This window comes from Aphidius gifuensis, linkage group LG4, assembly GCF_014905175.1.
Source record: "Aphidius gifuensis isolate YNYX2018 linkage group LG4, ASM1490517v1, whole genome shotgun sequence".
NCBI lineage: Eukaryota > Metazoa > Arthropoda > Insecta > Hymenoptera > Braconidae > Aphidius > Aphidius gifuensis.
This window is the reverse complement of record NC_057791.1, coordinates 8,370,762-8,398,269: the sequence shown is the minus strand read 5'-3', so window position 1 is coordinate 8,398,269 and position 27,508 is coordinate 8,370,762. Positions and strand designations below refer to the sequence as shown.

The following is a 27,508-nucleotide window of genomic DNA, read 5'->3' as shown; positions in this document are numbered from 1 at the left end:
TGAAAATACCCAATCACTCAGGTTAAACGAAAAATTAATAATGACATCCTAGAGATTGAAGGCGATTGAAATCTCAGAAATGTAACTTTTTTTTTTTACTTCAAGTTTTTTAAAAACGATTGATTTTTAGTAGGTCTCCATTTGTGTGAAAGTCTTGAAATTTTTTTTGGGAAGAACCGGGTGGGGTCAAGTGTAAAAATTTGTCGAAACTTAAGACTTGATTATATGTCAAAGATTATTTTATATACTAATAGTTTAATACTTGACTTTTTTTGGATATCATATCTTTTTGTAAAGAAAAAAAAATTAAATGGAAAAAATAAATAAACACGATTTCGAACACTTGACACTTTTTTTTATAACAAAAACTTGTTTTTTTTTTTTGTTTGATATCACATCTTTTTGTAAAGAATTATTTCTGTTTCTCCCATGAAATTTATCATAAGATGGAGCTTAAGGTTGAATGTAAGTCCCATCGCCGAATAACTTTTTTATGCCAAAGAGGCTCGCCCCAGCCCATGATTTTTTAAAATCAATTGGTGCCCTCTATGCATAAAATCTGTGTCCGTTACTATCACATCTGTCGTAGTGTACCCGGCCTATACGAACACACACAAATACGACTGCAGCAGTAAAGGGAAGTAAATTTCGGAGTTAATTAATCATTTCCCGTGTAGGAATCGCCAAGCATGGAAACACGGCCATACACTGGCCGATAAACGGCAGCCCATGATTGGTAGCCAAGCAAGGGCCATTAATGGGATATACTTGGCAAACAATCGGTCCATTATTGTGTTGCCAAGATTGGCAGTCTTGTCTTGGCCAACGTCTGGCCATTAATTGGCTGGCCAATTCACGGCAAATTCATGGCTGGCTTTCAAGATCGAAAAATCTGAAAAAATTCTATAAAACAGAGGGTTATTCTAGCTAGCAATTAAAAAAAAAATTAGTAGGGCTTTATTCGGTACGAGACGAGACGAGAATCAACGAGTCTCGGTATCGGTCTCGCTAGTTCGCACCAGGTCTCGGTCTCGCAATTTAAAGATTTTAGGTCTCGATCTCGGTCTCGCAAGTATCGCCGGGTCTCACTTCTATACTAATATTTTTTCGTACAAGTAAAATATAAAGAATGGAAACCAAATGATTAAATAATATTATATAAATATTTTATTAAAAATTCATGTGACATAAAAAAAAATTAATATTATATTATCTAATATTTTATATCAACAAAATTATTAAATTAAATCATACAAAATTATAACATGATAAATTTTTAGAATTTTGAAAATAATTTTTCCGAAAAAATATAAAAAGAAATTTTACAAGTTATAAAAATTGCGCAATAAATAACTCGACGCAAAATCATAGTAGAGACTTCGTATTAGGCTCAATTTATGTGTCTCAGAAAACTCTATCGCCCGCTTTGCGAAATTCCTTTCCATTTGAAATAGTTTTTGAGAAAAAAAAAAAAAACTTTAAAATTAAAAAAAAAATTCTGATATTTAATTTTTTTTCTCGAAAACCGTTATCGAGAGAAAAAAAAAACCGTAATGCCGTCACTAGATTTTTTTAAGGCGCATAATTTGAGCCTAATACGAACTCCCTATCTTGATTATAACAAAAGTTATGGCTCGCCGAAAAAAAAATCGAAAAAACGGACCAAAAAATGTCATCATAGAGTTGAAATAAAATGTTTATAAGGCTCCAAAAAAAGTTTTGAAAAACTCTATTGCCCGTTTTTTTTTATTCTTTTTCGGTTGTAAAAAATATCGAGGAAAAAAGAAAAACCTTGAAAAAGAAATCTTCTTTATCGACTGTGTATAGCTAGTTATATATAATATGCATCGATTATATTCAGTAATATTCAGATACATTGAATTATTATATGTAAGCTGATTCTTACCAATGTGTACTTATAATATCGAAACGATTAGTTACACCTTCTTTGTTTCTTTTCTATAATCAGAATAAATTTTTAAATGCAAAAGTTTGGAATAAATTATTTAACCTTTTTTTGAATCTAAAAATTAAAATAAAAAATACAGTCACCTTAAGAAACGAAGATATTTTATTACTACTTATTGTAATATATTTTATAAGAAATTCAAATAATTGTTAGTAAAATATCTTTGTATCCTAATATTATTAAAGAGTTGTATTTTTTATTATAAATCCGAAATTAATTGTAAAATTATAAAAAAACGATTGAAATATTTGTAAAAATAAAAGAAAATATAAATAAGAGATGCCGCGATACGATACGATACGATAATTGGCTGATAATTGGCTGATTATCGTATCGTGTCGCGAAAGATGATTGTCGTTATCGTATCGTGTCGTCTAAAAATTCGACAAAAATCGGATTATCGTGTTGTCTTATTATCGTATCATCATAGGTGTTGTCGTATCGTATCGGGTATTATCGACATTATCGACGATAATTTTTTTGTTGCAATAAATTGATATTGCATACAAAAACATTATAAAAGCAGGAAGAATTATCTTAAGGACAATAAGTAAATTACATGAATTATCTAAGTAAAAATTATTATACTCAAAATTTATTATGTTTAAATTCATGGTTTAAAAGTTTATTGGCAAATAATATTGAAAAAAAACTTGAAAACCAAATTAAAAAAAAAATATTATAACACATGCAACAACGGTTTATATTATTTATATAAAATTATTATTAATTATCATATTATTATAATTTATATTACTTTCATATTGTTAGATTAATATGTATCTAATATTATATGTTGCAGTAATCTATTTTTTTTTTAATTTAATATTTTCTGGAGTTTAACAATATGAAAATATTGCTTTGATTTAAATGTATATTTTTTCCGACATTATCGCGATGACACGATAATTTTATCGGTTATCGTCAGCCAAATATCGTATCGTGTCGTGACGACGATACGATAAAAAATGGCATTATCGTATCGTTGTCGTCATTATCGTATCGCCTTGTCGCGATATTATCGATTATCGCGGCATCTCTTTATATAATTAAATGTTTATAATTTTTATTGATCAATTAATTAAACATATCTGGAACCATGAAAAATAAAATCCCTTTTTTATTTTAGTATATGATCTATCTTACGGTAAATTTCGTTTTAATGATCATCTAAATATTTAACTAAAATTAAAATACCCAAGTGGAAAAAATATATTTAATTTATATTTAATGGAAATATAAATTGAATTTAATGGATATACAGTTTTGGACATACTAAAAATAAATTTAGAAAAAATTTAAAAAAAAGATTTAGAACAAATATAAATTAAATCAGAATATGTTCAAGTTTGGACATACTAAAATTAAACTTTTTCTAAATTTTTTCTTGATTTTTTTTTATTTTTTGTAAATTTTTTTCAAATTTAATTTTCGTATGTTCAAAATTGTATATATTTTAAATTTAGTTTATATTTTTTCTAAATCTTTTCTAAATTTTTTCTAAATTTTTTCTAAATTTAATTTTAGTATGTCCAAAACTGTATATATTTTAAATTTAATTCATATTTTTTCTAAATTTTTTCTAAATATAAAATAAATATATTTCACATTTCCAATAGATATATTTTTTCCACTTGGGTATCTTTCTTTTAAATATACTTAATGTTATCGTTACTTAACAATTAAATTATATCTAAGCAATAAAAACAACAATGGCCCTAGCCGGAGTATTGAAAATTTTTAATTTTCAACGGGTAACGCGGGCCACACGCCCTAACAAACGTTGCCAGATCTTTTTTAAATTAATGGTGAAATATATGAATAAATTTGAATGAATAAAATCATTTCTTTTATCAATAAAATAATTTAAATTCGAATAAAGGATTTAAAATAAAATTTTACAAATTTTAAAATTGATATCATTACAATTACATTTTATTATAAATATCAAATTTAATATTTTCAAAAAAATTAAACAAACAATTTATATATTTCACTTGCTATTGCATAACAATTAAAATTAAAAATTTAAGCTATTAAGCTTCGTGAGTGCATTGATTTATCGACTGTTAACTGTCTCATTGTTTAATTAAAAAATAATCATGGTTTCCGTAAGGACCATTGTCCAAAAAAGGACCACGCTAAAGGCCCAGATAACGATGCTTCAGAATTTAGTAGACACCGATTCAGTCGATCGGACAAATATGCGTTTGCGTATGAATCGAATCACCGAATTATACAAAGAATTTGAATCGTTACATAATGACTTGATTGTAGCCGAACCGGATAACAATCATGAAAACGAATTCGAAAATCTTTTAGATAAATATTTTATATTAGCTACTAGAGTAGAAAAAATCATGCAACCGATCGCCCCAACGCCTCCTCAAATCGAAGCCATACAGCCTAAGCGAAAATTAAAACTTCCACAAACAGTGGTTCCGACTTTTAACGGAAATTATGAAAATTGGTTGTCATTTAAAAATTCATTTCAAGCTTTAATTAAGGCCCATACCGAACTTGACAACATTGATAAATTTCGTCTCCTCGACGAGGCCATAGTCGGTGAGGCCAAAAAGAAAATCGCTAATTACCCTATCGCCGATTCAAGTTACGAAAAGGCCTGGGCCACTCTAGAACAAGCCTTCGAAGTTAAAAGAATAATAATTTCGCGTCATTTATCCTCCATACTCAATTTACCGACTCAAGAGCGAGAATCTGCGGAAGGTTTAAATTCCCTTGTCGATCAATTGAGACTTCACATCACTTGCCTTGAAACTTTAAGTGTAGAGGTCGGGCAGGAAATGCTTGTCATATTAGAGAGCAAGCTACATAGATCCACAGCTAAAAAATGGATTAATACTCTCGAAAGAGACTCTTTTCCAAGTCTTGAGTCCTTTATTAATTTTTTGACAAACGAAGCAATTTGTTTGTCACAATTTAAAAGAAAGGAAATTGAGGTTACAACAAAAAATACACAACCCCCACATAAAAAGAAACGTTTCAATAACAAATTTGTAAAAAAACTGAATAATAACCTTTCACACTCGACACTTGCAATCAATACCTCAAATAATAACGCTTCACACTCAACACTTGCAAGCAATAACCCAAGAAATTGCATTCTTTGTAATGACCAGCAGCATCTTCTTTATAAATGCGAGATTTTTAAAAAGATGTCTATTCCTGAAAGACGCGAAATCGTAAAAAAGGCCAACTTATGCAAAGTCTGTCTCCGATGTCACAGAGGAGAGTGTTTTTTAAAGAATTGCAGAATATGTAATAAAAAACACAATATATACTTGCATGAAAAAGTACCTGACTCCTCAAAAAAAGAGACTGGGTCAAAAATCAAAGAAAAAAAGACGGAGTGACTAGCCTTAGAAACTCCCGTTGAGCAGGATGTCTGTCTATTGACTCGATCACTAAAGACTCTGCTACCAAGTTCCTCTGCTACCAAGTGGTTTAGTGAAAGTCAAAGACAAGACGGGAAACTATATAAATTGTCGAACTCTTTTAGACACCTGCTCAACAGCCAACTTCATTACTCAAAGACTAGCATCTCAGCTGAATTTGGTAATGAAAAAATGTTCCATTCCTATTAATGGCATCAATGCCACTACTACTTTTACAAAAAATAGCTTAGAACTAACCTTCTATGCTCATTTTTATAATTATTCACAAACATTGACATTTTTTACGATACCTGAAATTACAGGGTTAACACCTCCTGAATTATTTCATGATGAAAATCTAGAAATCCCTAAAAATATTAAATTAGCCGACCCAAAATTTTATATGCCACAGCCTATTGATATGTTGATAGGGGCAGAACCAACCTTATCATTAATGTCAGTTGGTCAAATACCATTATCAGACGAGTCTTTTCAAGTATGTTTTCAAAAAACTCTTCTCGGATGGACCGTAGCAGGTACTACCACGGTGCCTGACCGACCCTTTCCTTTATCTTGTAACTTAACTCGTCTTGAAAAACAAATGACAGACTTTTGGAGGTTAGAAGAGATCAGTTTTGAAAAACCAAAAGCAAAACACGATGTTTTATGCGGAAGCCATTTTATTAATAATATCAAACGTGACCCTAATGGTCGATATATTGTTAGTTTACCATTTATTGAAGGCGATCGTACGCTTGGTGACTCTAGAGCAGCAGCCTATCGACGCTTCCATGCATTAGAAAATAAATTTTTATCTAAACCAGAATTAAAATCAGAATATCACAAAGTAATGCAAGAGTATCTTGATCTTGGTCACATGTCACCTGTCTCAGATGATTCTGAGCATAAATATTATCTACCGCATCATGCTGTGATCAAAAAATCCAGCTCGACTACTAAAGTTCGAGTAGTCTTTGATGCATCTGCTAAATCAAATAACAATAAATCACTTAATGATATTTTAATGACAGGTCCTACTATTCAAAATACCATCTTTACTCAATTGCTCAAATTTCGCTCCCATAAATATGTCCTTACAGCTGACATTGAAAAAATGTATCGTCAAATTCTATTACATAAAGACGATCGAGCATACCAAAGAATACTTTGGCGTGTGGGCGATCAAATTAAAACTTTTGAATTAAATACAGTAACTTTTGGTGTAACATCGTCTCCATTTTTGGCTATCCGTACCATTCATCAATTAGCTGATGATGAAGCAAATCATTTTCCACCTGCTGCGCATATTCTAAAAAATGACTTGTATGTTGACGATCTTTTGACAGGTGCAAGTAATATATCAGAAACGCGTCAGCTTCGTGATGAAATTGTTAAATTATTAAAACGTGGTCAATTCAATATACGCCAATGGGCTTCTAATGAACCAAAATTAATAGCAGATTTATCTAACGTCAATGTTAATTCTAATTTTTTACTCGATAAAAATTGTACCTTAAAAACTCTCGGTATTTCATGGGAAGCAAAATTTGATGTAATTAAATACTCAGTAAAATCTATTGTAATGCCAGAAAAAATTACTAAAAGAAATATTCTGTTCGAAATTGCAAGAATATATGATCCCTTGGGACTAGTCGGGCCAGCCGTCTTGCACGCAAAAAAGATTATGCAAGAAATATGGCAGGCTAAGGTTGATTGGGATGAATTCGTCCCCATTCATATACATACGTCTTGGCAGATTTTTGTTGACGAATTAAAATATCTAAATAACATTTCCTTTGATCGTCATATTTTAACCGACATTGGTTGTGACGTTCAAGTACATGGTTTTTGCGATGCCAGTAACATAGGTTATGGTGCATGCCTTTTTATAAGAACGACTTTAGCAAACCAGTCTATACATTGTAGATTGTTATGCGCCAAATCTAGAGTCGCTCCCATAAAACAAATAACCATACCTCGCCTTGAGCTTTGTGGAGCTCAAGTATTGACTCAACTATATAAAGAAGCTTCAAGCTCTTTCAATTTTGTACCGTCAAAAATAATTTTTTGGTGTGACTCTACTGTTGTTTTACACTGGTTGAAAACTCCGCCTAACCTATTAAATGTTTACGTTGCCAATCGAGTAGCTAATATTCAAGAATTGTCTGAAAAAGCTTGTTGGCGTCACGTAAAATCTGAGGACAATCCAGCTGACGCTCTATCACGAGGTCAGTTGCCTCAAGCATTAGTTGACAACCAACAATGGAGTTTTGGTCCTTCTTGGCTTCAAGAAGCTGAAGCCCAGTGGCCTGAGCCCATTGAAATTCTCGATAAAACTAATTTAGAATACAAGAAAAATGTTTGCTTAATTATTTCTGAGCAACATTTTTCCATAATCAATACCTTAATAAAAAATTGCTCGACTTATCAAAAATTATTAAGAACATATGCGTATGTACGAAGGTTTATCCTCGCCTTAAAAATACGCTGTTCTAAGACAGATGACAAATCATCTGAAATACTTCAAAATAAATTTTTATCAAGTCAAGAGATTGCTCAAGCTGAGCATGAGCTTTCAATCCGGATTCAAGGTGTATATTTTGAGACGGAAATTAAAATTTTTAGCTCGCAAATTCAAAGTAAAAATACACGATTTAATAATCTATGTCCATTTCTCGACGAGAAAGGCCTACTACGCGTAGGTGGGCGTTTAAAACGAGCTAAAATTTCCTATAATCGAAAACATCCTATTTTATTACCGTCTAAAAATTATTTCACTGACTTAATTATAAAAGACATTCATTTTAGACAATTACACTCAGGTATACAAACTACCTTAAATGCCATGCGTCAACGTTTTTGGGTACTTGATGGAAGAAATCAAGTACGCCAAGTCATACGTAAGTGCATGACCTGTTTCCGCTTTATAGCTGAAGCAGAAAAATTCAAAATGGCTGACCTGCCAGAAGATCGAGTCAATGCCCGAAATGTATTTAAAAATGTCGGTATTGACTATTGCGGTCCATTTTTCATAAAAGAGAAAAAATTCCGTAATACAACTAAAATAAAAATATATGTATGTGTCTTTGTGTGTATGTCCGTAAAGGCAGTACACTTAGAAGTAGTTAGTGACCTAACAACTGAAGGTTTTTTAGGAGCGTTGCGGCGATTCATTGCAAGACGCGGTACCCCTGTTAAAATCTATTCAGATAACGGTACCAATTTTAACGGTGCGAAAAATCAATTAAAAGAATTATATAATTTACTAAATTCTGATGAGCATAAACATCTGGTGCATAACTTTACAGCGTCACATATACCACGAATATCATGGAATTTTATTCCACCATTATCACCTCATCTAGGGGGACTGTGGGAATCCACAGTAAAATTATTTAAACATCATCTCAAACGGGTAGTAGGTGAATCACTTTTCACATATGAAGTATTCACCACCTTCACCACTGAGGTTGAAGGTATTTTAAATTCAAGACCTCTCACACAGATGTGCTCTGATCCAAATGACCTTAATGTCCTTACACCTGCACATATTCTAATCGGTGAACCTATTCGAAACTTGCCGGAACAAGATTACACTGATACACCCACTAATAGATTATCATTTTGGGAACATATTACCAAGATGAAACAACATTTCTGGGCTCGTTGGCATATTGAATATTTACACGAGTTACAGAAACGTCATAAATGGGCTAAGGACACCGCTAACATTAAGGTTGGCGAAATAGTCCTCCTGGTGGAGAAAAATGCTCCGTGTACTAGTTGGCCACTTGGACGAGTGATCGAGTTATATCCAGGAGCTGACCAAGTAGTCAGAACCGCAGTCGTGAAGACGGCCAATGGGACCTACACCAGATCAGTCACATTGCTGTGCCCGCTGCCATTCAATGACGTCACACCAGTTCCAAACCAATAATTATCAATATTTGTGTCTTTTTATTATGTAATCTGTTACAGGAGGAATTGGAACCAGTACATATTAAATTAAAATTAAAAAAAAAAAAAAGAATATATATATATATATAATGATAATAATAATAATTAGGATATTTTCTGTATAATATGCTAAATTTAATTGATCATATTACTATGTAATTATTTCAATCTAGAATCATGATATTTAAACTAACGTCATAGGTCAATAATTTAATCAATTAGATTTTCGATTTTTCTGAGGTTTAATTAATAATTAGAATAATTATGTTTTCAATTTTTCTAAATGACCAATTTTCTAAATTTCTAATTTGATTATATTTTCAATTTTTTCAAACTATCGATTGTCATAATTCAATTATAATATGTTTGTAATTAATATATTAGGAATATAAGATAGTGTACTGGCCAGGTTTTACCATGGTTTCCCTGAGCCTTTTACGGAATCGGGTACACTCAAAAAGACGATGCCATGGGTGCACAAGCACATCGCACTTACACTGATAATTATTATATCAAATTATCAAATATAAAAATATTTTTTATCATCATGTATCAACTGTTAAATAAGTTTAATTTTAAATACAATAAATGAGTTGATCGTGTACTCTCTCAACGGGGGGAGTATGTTCCGTCGGAAAGAGAGGTAAGCGAGAAGAGAGAGAGAAAGAAAAAGATAAATTTTATTTGAGAAAAAATAAGTTTGAAAATGTAAAATAAAATAAAAAAAAAAATATATATAAAACATACAACACATTGAGCTAGCGAGTCTAATCCTCTGACGGCACGAGCCGATGCCGACTAATCCCTCAAACTGACAACGTTTGCCATTAGAAAAATGTTGCAGTTTGAGGACAATGAGGATTAGGCCGCTGACCTCGAAGACCACCCAGTCTTTCGAGGAATACCATAAAATACATTTAAAACATTTGGAAATTTTGTCGGGTCCAAGCGACGCTTGGTTATACAAGCGTCGTTTGGCCTTCTAGAATTTTCCAGATTTTTCATTACTAAGGCCCAGAAGCTGGTTAGCGTCCTGGACCTTTTTTCTAGCATCAGTTGCATTCGCAATCCCGTAGCCTACGGAACTCTCTCTTGTCACTTGCTCTTACAAAAAATCAACTCAAATAAATTTACAAGTTAATAAATAAATTTAATTTAATTTGATAAACAAATTAAATAGTAATATAAAATTTAAATAAGAATTTGAATGACGATAATTAAAATTAAACGATAAAAAATATAAAAATTATTATTGTGTTAATTATTTAAATTACGTATCCTATACTTCATTACCAGATATAAATCCCTTAACGGGCAATATATCCAACAATCAGTAAAAATTAAAATACGACCAGGTGCTATACCAATGTCTGATAATTTTTATGAGACTTGTACTAGTGGTTATAATAATATTTTTAAACAAATAATGAGTATCTAAAATAAATCTGTTAAATGAACAATTAATACACAAGATAGTAGTTATTTAAGTGCTTGACATAATACGACAGCAACATCATAATCACAATACCAAACAACAATAAATAATATATGTGGATAAAATGTATGTGGATAATATATGTGGATAAAATGTGGTAACACGTGAACGTAAAGATAGCAAAGATGGTAATTTAGATTGTATAGGATTTCAAGAAACAACTAATGACATTGAAATATTATTAGAAACATGTGATAAAGGTACTGGTAATCCTGAATCAGTAAAATTTAAAATAGGACCAGGTGCTATACCAATGTCTGGTTATTTTTATGAGACCTGTACTGGTAGTTATAATAATATTTTAAATCAAATAATAAGAATTTGAAATGAATCTGTCCAATAATCAAATAATACACAAGATAGTGGTTATTCAAGTGCTTGTGCTTGTTATGATCGTGCTTGTCATGATCGAAATAAATTCAAGATCTTGAATGAATTTGTAAAGGACATGGAACAGATGATTAAATATTGGATCATTCAATGAAACAACAACAACAGGAGTAAATAATAATTTAATAAATGATGTACCAAGTGGAAATCAAAATAACAACAATATAGATCATATATAAACAACAGCAATCATAATAGAACAAATACACGGTGGTGGTGGTGGTGGTGGCGATGATGCACTATCATGTGTTTGTCGTTAATTCGCTCATAAAAAAGATGTTGAAAAAATCGATTAATATTTGACATTAAATTTTTTTAACATTAAATAGTTCGTTTTGTTTTTTTTTTTTTTTTTTTTATTCAAATATTGAGGAGATAGCTACTAAATTAAAATCAAATTTATTTCCATTATAATTTGTATTAATTTTATTTATATTTTTCAGGCTGTAACATGTCAGATTACGAGGCTGAAATTGACTCAATATTCAATAATATTCGAAGCTTAAGTCATCTAAAGTTGATATATCGGGAAAATATTAAAAGATATCATCCCGACAAAAATCCTGAAGATAAAAGAGCAACTGAAAAAACTCAGTATTTCATGAATATATATACATAAAATAAAAAGTATACATGAAATTGTAATAGAAGTGTTCGGCTTACTAGTTGTTCAAAAAATAAATATTTATATAAAACTATCTGATTAACCCGGCTTTGCTCGGGATTATTTTGACAATTTTTGAATGTTATCATTTGTTTGAAAAATATTGGAGTAAACTTTTGGTTGGAAGAAAAATTGGAGTAAATTTCAGGTTGGAGAAATGGCGGAAAAAAGCTTGAAAAAAGTTGGAGTAAATTTTTGGTTGGAGAAAGGTTGGAGAAATTTGTCCGCCATTTCTCCAACCATGGGTGATTTTCGTAAAGAGGTGGTGAAATGGCGGAGAAATGTTGGAAAAAAGTTGGAAGAAAGTTGGAGAAATATTTCTACCAGGGTGCATCTTTATTTTGACCTACACTTCTATCAATCTATCGGCTTGATGATTTTTTAAGCTAGTTGGTTTAAAAATATTATTGTTAATTTTTTTTCAATTTTTTGATTATGTTAAAACGCAAATAGATCATTTGGGACTATGGGGCGTTATCTCTCTTTTTTCAACTCTGTGATTGTATCTATAAGTGCATAGCAGCCACTACTGAAGCGCCGCCTGTTGACTTGAGTGCGTAACGGGCTATAATTAATAACTCGGTTCTTTATTAAGATAGGAAATTGAATAAACGCCTATAACGATCTACGAGATAAGCTCTTTGATTTAAAAAAAATTACGATGATCGGTTGGTTAGTTGCTGACATTATTTCTAATTTGGCTTTGCTTGGGATTATTTTTACAATTTCAAAGATGTTATCATTTGTTTAAAAGAATTAAAGACTTGCTAGCTCTAAATAATATTTCTATTCCAAACTTAAGGTTGAAAGTTAAATAAATTTCCCGTTATTTAATTTTCGATTTTTTGGTGGCAAATAAAATTGTATTTTTGTTAAATTTTCCTGCTAGTTTTTTTTTTACATAATGAATGTCAAAGTTGACAACTTCAACACATAAGAATAGGGGCAGAATACATATTTACGCTTGTCATTAAAAAAATTTTTACTACTACTATTTTTTAATTATCAGTTTGTTTTTCTTTACAATACGTATTACATACTATTGGATCCAAACTTTGTTTGACGATGGGGTTTACTTTCAACCTTAATTATTTGAATGGAATTTTCTTTTTTAACTTTTTAAATGAATTAAAAAGGTATGATGATATCTATTGAATAATTTCGCGTTGTTATTTTCATTATCATTAAAAACAGAATAGGAAATCTAAACCAAGGTTATCCAACAAAGAAATTATTATGTACTGAATTTCATTATTTTGAACGTTAACATTTTCATTTCATTACACATTTTCTATTGAATAACACATTTCATTAAAACCGAATATTTACCAAAATTTTTAAGCTTGTTTTGACCTACACTTCTTTTTGTCTATCAGCCTGATAATTCCTAAGCTAATATTATTGTTAATTTTTTTTCAATTTTTTGATTATGTTTAAATGCAAATAGATAAATCATTTAGGACTATAGCGCGTTCTCTCTCTTTTTCCACTTCTGTGATTGTATGAGTGTAAAGCACCCACTACCGAAGCGCTGCCTGTTGCCTCTGCCGCGTAACAGGCTATTATTTATAATAAATAATAACTCAGTTGTTTATTAAGATAGGAAATCGAATAAACGCCTATCACGATCTCCGTGATAAGCTCTTTGATTTAAAGGAAAAATCACAATGATCGGTTCAGTAGTTGCTGAGAACATAAGCAACGAAGTTTTTCATTTTCACATTTATATATATATATAGATTATAATATTCTGTGTTAAGGAGTGTAGGAGACTACAACACGGCCATGCAACGGCCGATGCATGGCGTAATTTTGCCATTAATGGGCTGCCATTAATGGGCCACTAATACGCCGGGCCTGGCACGTTACACCATTCTAATATTGGCTGCCATTATTGGCCCATTAACATTTGCCAAGATTGGCCCATTAAAATTTGCCAAGATTGGCCCATTAAAATTTGCCAAGATTGGCCCATTAAAATTTGCCAAGATTGGCCCATTAAAATTGACCAAGATTCGCCCATTACTTGCGAAATCAATTTTTTTATAAATAAAAATAAAAAAAATATTTTTTTTTTCAATTGCATATATAGATTATCGAGTCTAACTCTGTTTTTTTTTATAATAAATGTTTTTTTTTTCCTGTCTCTCGCCGGGCGCGAACTCTCGACCGAAAACCTAAACCTACACTAAACCTATGCTTTAACTAACTGAGCCACGAGCGCGATATATATATTTCGGAAGTTTTTTGTTCTCTTGTAGTAATTAAGTTCACTCGTAGACTCGGTAGACTTTTTTGAAGATGATTATTCAAATACAAATATATTTATTTATTCATTTAATTTTAATGCTCCATTGTTGATTTTTTTTTTTCTATTGTCTTGTTTTTTTTTTTGTCAAAAAATTGGCCGATGAACGGTAGCCATTAATGGCCAGCCATGAATTTGCCATGAATTGGCCGATGAACAGTAGCCATTAAATGGCCAGCCATGAATTTGCCATGAATTGGCCGATGAACGGCAGCCATTAAATGGTCAGCCATGAATTTGCCATGAATTGGCCGATGAACGGTAGCCATTAATGGCCAGCCATGATTTTGCCATGATTTGGCCGATGAACAGCAGCCATTAAATGGCCAGCCATGAATTTGCCAAGGATCGGCCAATGAACGGCAGCCATTAAATGGCCAGCAATGCATTTACCATGAATTGGCCGATGAATGGCAGCCATTAAATGGCCAGCCAATTAATGGCCAGACGTTGGCCAAGACAAGACTGCCAATCTTGGCAACACAATAATGGACCGATCGTTTGCCAAGTATATCCCATTAATGGCCCTTGCTTGGCTACCAATCATGGGCTGCCGTTTATCGGCCAGTGTATAGCCATGTTTCCATGCTTGGCGATTCCTACACGGGTAAAATAACAGGTGAAAAAGGAGTTAATGAACGCACCAGATTAACAGAAATATATGAAAAAAAAAGATCAGAGTTAGAAATTGAGCACGAAAAAGTACGTCAAAAATTCGAAGAAAAAAAAAATAAGGTATGTAAATGAAATTTATTTTTAATTAGTTTTTTTGTTCATTAAAATTATATTAACTTTGTAATTTTCTATTCAGGTTAAATTAGCACTAAAAGCAGAGTTTACTAGTCGGTGGTAAGAAAAATATAAAATCATCATTTAAAATATTTCATTTAAAATTATGAAATTAGCTAGACACTTTTGTTTTGAAGCAAACCAAGTCTATTATAAATCAAAACGAAACAGTGTCTAAAAATTAGACACTTTTGTTGTAAACGAAGTCTATTATAGTATGAAGCAAGACGCAATATTGTCTAAAATTTAGACAATTTTGTTTTGAATAGAATCAAATCATTTATGAAGCAAGACGACATTGTCTAAAATTTAAACAATTTTGTTGACAATGAAACCAAACCCGTTATAAAGCAAGACGCAATAGTGTCTAGAATTTAAATAATTTTGTTTTAGTACAAACCAAATCTGTTATAGACGACTTTGTCTAAAATTTAGACAATATTGTTTTTAATAAAACCAAGTATGTTATAAAGCAAGACATTGCCTAAAATTTAGACACTTGTTTCTTTTCAAGACAAATATATTTATTAAATAAGAAAAAAAAAAATTGATTCAATTCCTGCAATTGTTTTAAATGAAGTATATTAGTCGTTTGAAATGAATTTCTTTTTACTGTATTTGATGTTTCTAATACTCGAATTGAACTTAAAAAATAAATAGTCGAGGATTTTTTTTGTCTTCAAGAAGACATATTTTTTTCTTCAATCAAACCGCTTTTTATTTCTTTCGAATGTTTTTTTTTTCCTAGACAAAAATTTCTATTTTGCAGAAATTTTTTTTTACAGTGTATACTCATTTGTTTTATCAAAATAAATATTTCATTTCCAAGTTTATAAATACACTCGAAATATGAAGAAAAAAAAAACAAAAATTACCAGTTTATTTGATAGTTGAGATGACAAAAAATAGTATGAACATTCTTCAGTTTTTTTAAAAATATTTTCTTGGTTTTTATCTGAAAAATAATGATGGTATTGAAAATATTTATGTCAAATTAATATTAAATAAAATATTTGTGTTAAAATATTTTGCCAAGTTCAGAGATTTAAAAATTTGACATAAAAATAAATTCTCGTTGAATCAACTAAAACAAGTATAAAACAATAGTATTGATTAAAATAAGTGAAATGACAAAAAAATATCTTGATGATTTCATTGGGAAATTGGCAATGCATTATAAAGATTAATACAAGAATGATCTATTTGAAAAAAAAATTTTTATTATTATTATTTGTGAAGAAATTAAATTATAAATTATGTCCGATTTACACGGAGAGAAAAATATATGAAATTTTCATATACAGTATATAAAAGTTGCACAAAATCTGCTGGTATATGAGAATTTCATATACTGTATATGGAAATGTCATGTATAATGAAAAAATCATATACTCGGAATTCTTCAGCTCAAAGCGAAATTCTCATATAAAAAATTCCATTAGTACAATATATATTAAAAAACAATTGATTTTTTTAAATTTAAATTATGGGAAGGTATAAATTTATTAAATTTTTTTTCACTAATCTATATTTTCTTATTATTTATTTAATAACTATTAAATCATAATTTTATTACAAATATTTTAAAGAATAGAATAGAAATACAAACAGTATTCTTTATCTAATCTTTCTAATTCATTAATAATTTGGTCAAAAATTATACCATACTTCGTAGTATTTTTGTCTAATGAATGAAATAACATTAAAAGGCAAACAAGCTATTTTAAAAGAAACAGCACTACACTTCGATATAGTTCTATGCAATCCCAGCGAATTATTTGTTTTATAATCGTAGTACGAAATATACAATGGAAATCGAATTTGCTCTTTATCGATTTTCATATTTTCTCACCAAGAACCTTGTACTATATTAGAAATAATATTTCCAGTGGTGTTAGAATTTTCGGGATAATACAGATGGAAATTTCGAACGAGGTTTAAATGAAAGTCCTCACGAAAATTTGTTATGAGATATGTGGTTATTTTTTCGGCCTTGAATAGTTTCTGAGAAAAAAAATCAAATATTTGATTTTTATTTTTTTATTTCAAATTTTTTTTTTTTCTAATAAAACTATTGAAGATGGGAAAAAAACTCACAATGTGGGCGATAGAGTTTTTTGAGACGCAAAATATAAGCCTAATATGAAGTCTTTATTCCAATTCTTCGTTGAGTCATTCATTGCCTAATTTTCCAAAATTGTTTAAAAACTGATTTGAAATGCTATATCTTTTAGGATAATGAAAACAGAAACATTGTATTAGGCGTAATTGAAAGTTCTTCAGAAGCTCTGTTACGTTATATGTGGGTTTCGTTCGCCCTTGAATAGTTTTTGAGAAAAAAAATTAAATATCCGATTTTTTTTTCTATTTTAACGTTTTTTTTTTTTCTTCAAAAACTATTAAAGATGGATAAAAAACCCACAATGCGGGCGATAGAGTTTGCGAAGACGCATCATTCAAGCCTAATACGATGAATTTCCTTCACTTAGTTCGTAAGTTATGAACGTTTTTTTTTTTTCGTTATAAAATACAATACTGCGGCTGAGCCTATGGCTCCTAGTCTCCGTAAAATATATACCTCCTCATGTCTAAGAGTTTGAAGTCTTCTCATAACAGCATTTGTTTCTTTTTCCTACAAAACTCTAATTTTGTTGAAAAAGTTATAAAAACATCACAAACAAATCAATTAAAAACAATTAAAAATACAGTGTCATTATATTTTTCTAGTAAATCACGTTCTTGCATTGCTTGTTCTTAAAAAATTACTAAATATCTTTGACTACGAGTTAATCCTTATATTGTACCATCAGCTCCTTCACGATTATCACCATTAGGACACTCGGAAGTTTCCGGCAATGCCATATTCCCAGAATCACCAAAAAATCTAAATAATACTTAAAAAACAAATTATAAACAAATAACACAATAATATCTTTGTAATCATACTTACATATTTTTACTTGAAAGACGTTCAACCAATTTATTATTATAAAATTTTGATTCATGTTTTTTACCATCCAATGATGTTTTTTGATTTTGAAAACGTATTTTTCTTTTTCATGTTTACGTTTTAATGATTCAAGTTTTTTATCTAAGTCCTTTTTTTTCACGTATTATTTTATTATTCATTAATTGTTCTAATGATTCAGCAGTAATATCATCACCAATTAATACAACATTATTTGATACAATTGTTTGATTTAATAAATTATCAAGTTAATTTGTACTTTGTTCACTAACAACATCATCTTGTTCTGTTATTTCAGATGTATTTACACCAGCTACTATTTGTCGTCCAAGTAAATTACCCGATGATGTTAAAATTCCTGATAAATCATGTGATGATTGCATTCTTTTTGTCTTGACATTTCATAATAGAATCATCATGAGTTTTTTGTATCAACTGTTGTTGTCGTTGTCGTTACGATTGGACTTTAACTTGTTAAACGACTTGGTGAATTTTTTTCAATTTATTTAATGATGATGCAGAGCCTTCTTCTTCATCGGTCAAGTATTTTTCTATCAAATTTAAATCTTTTTAAACTTGGCAAAATATTTTAACACAAATATTTCAATTTAACATTAATTTAACATAATATTTTCGTTACTAACAGTATTTTCACTAAAAACGAATTTTGGAATAGGTAATTCAACAACTTCAGGCTTAGCAACCACATAATTTGTCAATAATTTTTGTTTTGAGTTAATAAAAATATTAATAATTAATTAATTGTTTTTTTTTTTTTTATGATCGAAAAAAATGTTCTAGCAGTTTAAAGACTGCTCATATCGAGAAAACAAAATTTTTTGATATTTATACTGCCAGTTGTGAGAAAAAAACAATTTTTATTTTTGTTTTTTTAAATGACTGTAAATTGAACATTGAGTTGCTGATCATATATTCATTTATTATCTTGAATTACTCAATTTTACACGTCAACGTTCCTTTTTTTTCATCACTTGATGAATCATATGAGTAATATGACTAAAATTTCTTCCTTTTTTTTTTTAGGGAATTTTAATTTCCTATTGTTTTCGCTTTTCTTCTGGACCCCCCTTCCCCCCAACCATGGTAGACACCACCCCTAAAAAATTTTTTAAGTCCCTTAATCTCAATCGTTAAATATGGAAAATATAGAAAAAACACTGAATCCAAAGAAAAAAACAATAAATATGGGAAAATATCAGTAAATATAAAGAAAAATATAGAAAAATATAGAAAAATAGATACAAGGAAAAATTACTGAATATAAAGGAAAGTACGATAAATATGGAAAATATCAGTAAATATGAAGGAAAAATCACTGAATATAAAGAAAAATACGATAATTATAGAAAACCATCAGGAAAATATCAGTAAACAAAAAGAAAATATAAAAAATATAGGAAAATATCAAGGAAAAATTACTGAATTCAAAGAAAAGTACAGTAAATATGAAATATATCAGTAAATATGAAGGAAAAATCACTGAATATAAAGATAAAAACGATAAATATGAGAAAATATCAGTAAATCTCTGGTTGAAATAATTTCTCGGTAAAATTCCGGAAAAACTCCGTAAAATTTCGGAAAAACTCCGTAAAACTCCGGAAAGCTCCGGATTATTCCGTAATTTTTTTAAGTGAGCCAATTCTGGAATAATCCGGAGAATTCTGGAGTAATTTCATCAGTGTACCCAGGTAGAAATTCAGTCTCGTAGCAAACAAGCTGCGAGGTTCTTGCGCGATATACAATGTTGCAGCAGTCCAATTCACAGGGCATTACAATTTAGGGCTTTTTTTCACCACTCACAGCGCTTGTGAAGCTTTTGTATGTAAAATCTATATAAAAAAAATTTTTACAAGCGCCATCAGCGGCAAAAAAAAGCCCTAAATTGTAAAAAATTTGCCCCGTGAATTGGACTGCAGCAGCATCGCAAAAACGCATGTAGCGAGCGAGCTGCAAGCAAGTTTGTGGACACATATTAGCTTGCAGCATCATTGCACAAAAAATTTTCAACCCTACGATGTCAGGTACGGTTAGGTAAAATTGCGATGATTTTTTGGGGAGGGGGGGGGGGGGTAGGTCATACATAGTAAAAAATGTAAAATTTAATATTTTTTGGACGTCAAAATCGATCTACACTTTTTTAAATGTTAAATTCAACATTTTATTAAGTGTTAAATTTTAACACTTAAAAACGTTTAGACAAATGTTAAGAATTAACACTTGAAAAAATGTTAAAATTTAACACTCAAAAAAGTGTAGACCGATTTTGACATCCAAAAAAATGTTAAAAATTTGCATTTTTTTTTTTTTTACTTTTTAAAAAAAATGTAAATGGTCTTGAAAAAAAATATGCATATTAAGATGATTGTGTTCCAACTTATTTATTCCAATTTTTTCTTAATTATAAAATTACAAACAATCACAACAACTATTGTTATTAATATTAATATTCACAAATTTAGGTATTTGTAATAAAATGGAAATATAATATAAAAAAAAAGTTGACACAAATGAGCAAAATCATAAGTTATAACCTAAAAATATGACATATTGATAATAAAAAGTAAATAATTATTTATTTCGAATGGATATGATCTCGATGGAACAAAGAAAAGATGAACTGAAGTTTAATGTTACTTATGTTTTGTAACTTTTTAGTGTTCCGTAGGACACTTATGTTTTCACTTTTCGTGTGACTTTTTGTTATTTCGCGATAAAAATAAAAGTTATAAATCGAATTGGCTTCTATGAAGCCCATTAGGTTCCATTTTTTTCCCCAAAAGCAATCATCGTATTTATTTTCAATTTTTGGCCTCTATCAGTTGTGATAGTGCCATTTTTCTACAGGGTCCAATTTCAAATATTGACGGATCGGATCCGGCAATGATTCAATCGACGACGCTTCATGTGTAGACTCGCCGATATTTTTTTGAAATTTTTTGGTCGTTTATTTTTTTTTTTATTAAACAAAATGTAGTGTCAGAATTTGTTTTTGCAAGATATTTTTTGAACCACCGAACCGAATTAGTTGATGTTAAATAATATTTATGTTTTTTTTTTTTCCCAAAAGCAATCATCGTATTTATTTTCAATTTTTGGCTCTTATCAGTTGTGATAGTGCCATTTTTCTACAGGGCCCAATTTCAAATATTGACGGATCGGATCCGGCAATGATTCAATCGACGACGCTTCATCTGTAGACTCTCCTATATTTTTTTGAAGTTTTTTGGTCGTTTACTTTTTTTTTTATTAAAAAAAATGTAGTGTCAGAATTTGTTTTTGCAAGATATTTTTCGAACCGCCGAACCGAATTAGTTGATGTTAAATGAAATTTATGTTTTTTTTTTTCCCAAAAGCAATCATCGTATTTATTTTCAATTTTTGGGCCTTATCAGATGTGATAGTGCCATTTTTCGACATGGCCCAATTTCAAATATTGACGGATCGGATCCGGCAATGATTCAATCGACGACGCTTCATCTGTAGACTTTACGATATTTTTTTGAAATTTTTCGGTCGTTTATTTTTTTTTTATTACACAAAATGTAGTGTCAGAATTTGTTTTTGCAAGATATTTTTTGAACCGCCGAACCGAATTAGTTGATGTTGAATGAAATTTATGTTTTTTTTTTTCCCAAAAGCAATTATCATATTTATTTTCAATTTTTGGGCCTTATTAGATTTAATATTTCCATTTTTCGATAGGGCTCAATTTCAAATATTGACAGATCGATTCCGGCAATGTTTCAATCGACGACGCTTCATCTGTAGACTTTACGATATTTTTTCGAAATTTTTCGGTCGTTTATTTTTTTTTTATTACACAAAATGTAGTGTCGGAATTTGTTTTTGCAAGATATTTTTTGAACCGCCGAACCGAATTAGTTGATGTTAAATGAAATTTATGTTTTTTTTTTTCCCAAAAGCAATTATCATATTTATTTTCAATTTTTGGGCCTCCTTAGATTTAATATTTCCATTTTTCGATAGGGCTCAATTTCAAATATTGACAGATCGATTCCGGCAATGTTTCATTCGATGACGCTTCATCTGTAGACTTTACGTTATTTTTTTGAAATTTTTCGGTCGTTTATTTTTTTTTTTTTATTAAACAACAGAAAGAAACAACTCTAGAAAATAAAACAAAACAAAAAAAATAGTCATTTATTTTACAACAAAATGAAAAAACAAACAACAAAAAAAAAATAAAAAATCCTACGGAACACTTAGGGTGCACCTTGGGGGACTTGACTATATTTTTTAATTATATTATTCATTTTTATAACATGTATTAAACTTATTTCGGTAACACAAAGTTTTTTTTCCCGTCGTTTACTGATTGAACTGATAGAAATTAGCAGCGAGGAAAAATAATTAACGCAACTCGCGAAACCTAGCGGTCGTCTTTCAACTAAATAAATTATTATGTAGCCTCGCAACAACCTCGCAGCTACATAAGTCTGCAAGTCTCGCAGAGCAGAGCAAACAGCGGACATGCTGCAACATTTAATCTCGCAACCTAATACTGAATTTCTACCTGGGTATTCTCAAAACGACAATTTAAAGTTTTTAGACGACGCCATTAGAATGATTTGAAATCGATGCAATTTTAAAGGGCTTTTTCCATGTAGTCGGTAGTCGACAATCTGTGGCAAGATTACGATATTCATGGCAACAAAATTTTTATGACTAAAATTGGAACGTCATTTTGAGCAAAAAATAATGGCCACAACAGAATTTCGATATCTCGAATGGGGGAAGGAAAAGATGTGGATAAGTAAAATATCTAGCTAAGTAAAAAATAAAGCTATTGTTTCCTCTGTAAAATTTTTTTAAAAATTTATTATTAGTAAAAAATAGCAAAATAATAAAAAATTAGTAAACAAATTTCGATATTTTTCACCTTTAAAGCTAAATATCTCGAAAAATATTAAAGATACAATATTGCTGTTCAATCTACATTATTTCTCGTGAAAGATACTATTAAAATCGATCCTGAAGATAATTTCTTCCCGAACCATTTATTTATTGAAAAAATACCAAAAAAAAAAAAAAAAATCGATATCTTGTTTCTTCGAAATCTCGGAAAATATTCGAGATATCAAAATTCTGCTGCGGCCATTATCTTTTTCACGAAAAAAGCATACAAGATCTGTCATAAAATTTTGTCGCCACGGATATTGCCTTTTTTTAATTCACGTTTCCATCAAGTTATTTGAAAAAGAAAGTTACGTGACTGTTTGGACATCAGTTTTCTGTCTAATATATATTGTAACGAAATTTATTATATAGGATGACCTCTTAGTAGCTCTGAACCGCCAGGTTTCGCAAATCGCGAATAACTTTCCGGAAAATTAAAATAAAAAAAAAATAAAAAATGCATAATTTTCTACGATAATTAAACTTCAATTCAATCTTGGAGCATTTTCGAGATTAGAGACACCCTTTTCCCCCTATAATTAATGAACGCCGCGAGTAGAATAAAAAAAATTTTTTTTTCCCCCGAAAATCACGAATAATTTTTTGGAAAATAAAAATAAAAAAAAAATAAAAGACGCATAATTTTCTACGATAATTTAACTTCAATTCAATCTTAGGGCATTTTCGCGATTAAGCCACCCTTTTCCCCCTATAATTAATGAACACCGTGAACTAGAAATTTTAGGGACTCGATACGAACGTATTTGAAAAAAAAAATCATTTCAAGAATATTTTATTTTGTCTGAGCGCGTGAGAGTAAGATAATAATAATAATAAAAAATAAAAACCGATTCATTCTCTTCCTTCTTCAACACACAGCAATAAAGTAGTTCGACCGAGTCCCGAAAACGACCGAAACCTACCGAAACGCGCGCTATATACTGTACGAGTGCGTGAGACGTGACGGTTTTCTTCCTTTCTCATTTCTCCTCTTCCCGCTGTTTACCCCACTACTTCATGACTATTCCAAACTTTGACCTCAATTTACTTCTAAACTATTGAATTAAAAAAAACAAACATGAAGACTAAAAATTTTCTAAATTTTTTTCCCTACAACTTTTACTTGAACTTTTTCACCCTATTACCCTTTCCCTCCGAGATATCGCGAAAAAAAGACGTCTTATTTTTTTTCAACCCTTTCCCGTAATCGAATGCAACTTTCCTACCCACCAACCTATTTCTAATCTCCGGACGGAACCGCTCATATTTTTTTTTTCAGTTTTCCCCGACTATGACGACCTTTCAGATTTTTTGAGCAAACTAGTTTTAGCCAAATAGGTCTTGGATTATAACAAATACTTCTTGGATTATAAAAAAAATTCTCAAATAATAACAAAAATTTCTTGAATCATGGCAAAATGTTCTAATTTTTAGAAGTAAGGTTCTTGGATTATAACCAAGTAGGTCTTGGATTATAACAAAATGTACGCGATTTTAGAAGTAAGCTTCTTGGTTTATGAAGTATTTGTTATAATCCAAGAAAAATATTGAACAAATCAAGAAAAAAAATTCTTTTACATAAATAAATATAAGAGAAAAAAAAAATTATGTTAACAATCATTTTTTTAATTGTTTTTTTTTTACTATTTGAACTTTGTTGGTCGATTTTTTTTTTTTTTTTTGTATCAGAAAATTTTGCCTGAGAAGTCACTTCAACTCCTGACACTAACGACGCTACCTAAATCTTCCTATTCTAATTCCAACGCTTTACCGACTTAACCACGACGCTATACGATTGTATACGACTACGATTTTATTCTCCTTATGATACTAAATTAATTAATTTAACAAAAAATAGCGCGTATATCGTTGGTATTTATATGGAAATGCGAACGCGCAAACATAGGCGTTCGCGAGAGAGGGGGCTGATAATCACGCAAATATAGCCTTAACTGCGGCTCTTAATTTGTTGTTAAATTAATAACTCAATGAATAATTAATAAAAATATCCGAAAATTAGCATAAAACTTCTTGATATACGGCTCAAGAATATTGCTACTGACAAGTTACTCGATTTTGAAATTTCTCCGACTGTTTTTTAGGTGAACCTGAGCTGAATGTAGCTAGACAGCTACTAAATATGACCATATATGTAATACTCCTATATTGCTAACAAAGCTCGATTCTTTCTCCATGAGCAACGGTGCAGACTCTATCGTCTTCCTTGTCGTGTGACGCTGCATCGGAGAATGTCGGAAGCTCACTCACACTATTATATCCAATTGTTGAATTTATTTGTATTGGTGAAAACAAAATTTTTACATCAAATGTAGTAGTGTGAGTGAGCTTCCGACGTTCTCCGAGTGTCACATGCATGCATCGAAAACACGACAATTACCGTTATATGAAATCCTTTCCGGTAGAAATTCAGGTCAGGTTCGGATCAAGCCCTGATCAGGCTTGCCTGATTTCAAATCAATCTGGATCAGATACTGGATCCGAACAATCAGGATGTAACGCTTTTTCGTAAGGTTTGGATCCAGAATGGATCAGGATACCTGATCAGGCTGTAGTAAAGATACATGATCCATAATGGATCCAGATACTGGATCGAACCTGATCAGGATGTAACGCTTTTCGTAGGTTCGGATCAGAATGGATCAGGATACCTGATCAGGCTGTGGTAAAGATACATGATCCATAATGGATCCAGATTCCGGATCAAAACTGGATCAGGATACATGATTTATTCAAAAAATTAATAATTTTCAAATTTATTTTTTTAATTTGAAATCTAACGCTCAACAGAATACAGATAAACTTTATTATTACAAACTGACCTAATTGATAATTTACCTAACTAATTATTGCTACGACCGGGGTTCGAACCCTTCGACACGGGATTACAACGCAAGTACTTGACACGCTCGGCCATTGAGGCATTCGATAATTCGTACTAACTTTTTGTCCTCATAGGTTCTACAAATTGCCTGGTCAGGATAGCATCAGGCCATCTCTATTTTATCCTTAATAGGGATAGCCTGATCCATTCTGGAACAAGACTGGATCAAGAAAAAATTATTTGAAAAAAAAATAAATTCAATAATTTTTTCTTGATCAAGATTTGATCCAGAATGGATCAAGCTATTAAGGATAAAATACAGATAGCCTGATGCTATCCTGATCAGGCAATTTGTAAAATTCAAAGACGCAAATTTGATACTTTTTTCTTTATCCATTTTGGATCCAGCTAGCCTTACTCTATCCTTAATAGAGTAGCCTGATCCATTCTGGATCAAATCTTGATCAAGAAAAAATTATTTGAAAAAAAAATAAATTCAATAATTTTTTCTTGATCAAGATTTGATCCAGAATGGATCAGGCTACTCTATTAAGGATAAAATACAGATAGCCTGATGCTATCCTGATCAGGCAATTTGTAAAATTCAAAGACGCAAAATTTGATACTTTTTTCTATATCCATTTTGGATCCAGCTAGCCTTACTCTATCCTTAATAGAGTAGCCTGATCCATTCTGGATCAAATCTTGATCAAGAAAAAATTATTCGAAAAAAAAATAAATGCAATAATTTTTTCTTGATCAAGATTTGATCCAGAATGGATCAAGCTACTCTATTAAGGATAAAATACAGATAGCCTGATGCTATCCTGATCAGGCAATTTGTAAAATTCAAAGACGCAAAATTTGATACTTTTTTCTATATCCATTTTGGATCCAGCTAGCCTTACTCTATCCTTAATAGAGTAGCCTGATCCATTCTGGATCAAGACTGGATCAAGAAAAAATTATTTGAAAAAAAAAATAAATGCAATAATTTTTTCTTGATCAAGATTTGATCCAGAATGGATCAGGCTACTCTATTAAGGATCAAATACAGATAGCCTGATGCTATCCTGATCAGGCCATTCCTACTCTATCTTTAATAGGGGTAGCCTGATCCAATCCGGATCAGGACTTGATCAAGATGAAATTATTTAAAAATTAAATAAATTTAATACTTTTATCTTGATCAAGTCCTGATCCGGACTGGATCAGGCTATCCCTATTAAGGAAAAGATGTAGGTGCCTGATCCAGGCTTGATCAGGATGTGATAGAGTTACTTGAATAGGGATAGCCTTACGATATCCTGATCAGGCCTGGATCAGTGTTCAGGCTATCCTGAACAAGTTTCTACTCGGGTTATTGTAGAGATAGGACGTTAGCAATATAGGAGTATTACATATATGAATATGACTAGGTATCAACTGAGGCTAGTAGTGGGACTGTTAACGGGAATTTGTAGACTCAGGGCACATCTGAAAAGGATAGGACTAGTACGGGATGACACTTGTCGCAAGTGCACTTGCATGCAAGAAGGGGTGGAAGAAACAGCGAGTCACGTGCTATGCAATTGCAGTGGACTGGTCGAGCTTAGATTTCAATGCTTTGGAAAGCACTTTTGCGAACCCGAAGAGATCATGAAGCTATCAATGAGCGCGATCGCGGCGTTTGCTGTAAGATCGGGTGTAATGGTGGCTTAAGGGGAAATGAGGGGACGGCAAAATGGACTGGAGGTCTAATTGCCTATGCAGGCGCAGCGGTAACCGCACCCTAGTAACATAAAATAGAA

General features: G+C 30.9%; 2 protein-coding genes across 2 annotated transcripts; both read left to right on the top strand.

Annotated features, from left to right (window-relative positions):
• The first annotated feature begins 446 nt into the window (after nucleotides 1–446).
• LOC122853820 lies at nucleotides 447–7,844 on the top strand. The gene is made up of 3 exons (XM_044154239.1): nucleotides 447–465; nucleotides 5,688–6,890; nucleotides 7,807–7,844. Exons 1-3 carry the CDS (start codon nucleotides 447–449, stop codon nucleotides 7,842–7,844), a joined length of 1,260 nt encoding a protein of 419 aa, XP_044010174.1.
• On the top strand, nucleotides 7,335–9,872 carry LOC122854966. The gene has a single exon (XM_044156012.1). The coding sequence runs from the start codon at nucleotides 8,210–8,212 to the stop codon at nucleotides 9,299–9,301; it is 1,092 nt and encodes a 363-aa protein (XP_044011947.1). The 5' UTR covers nucleotides 7,335–8,209; the 3' UTR covers nucleotides 9,302–9,872.
• The last annotated feature ends 17,636 nt before the right edge of the window (nucleotides 9,873–27,508 follow it).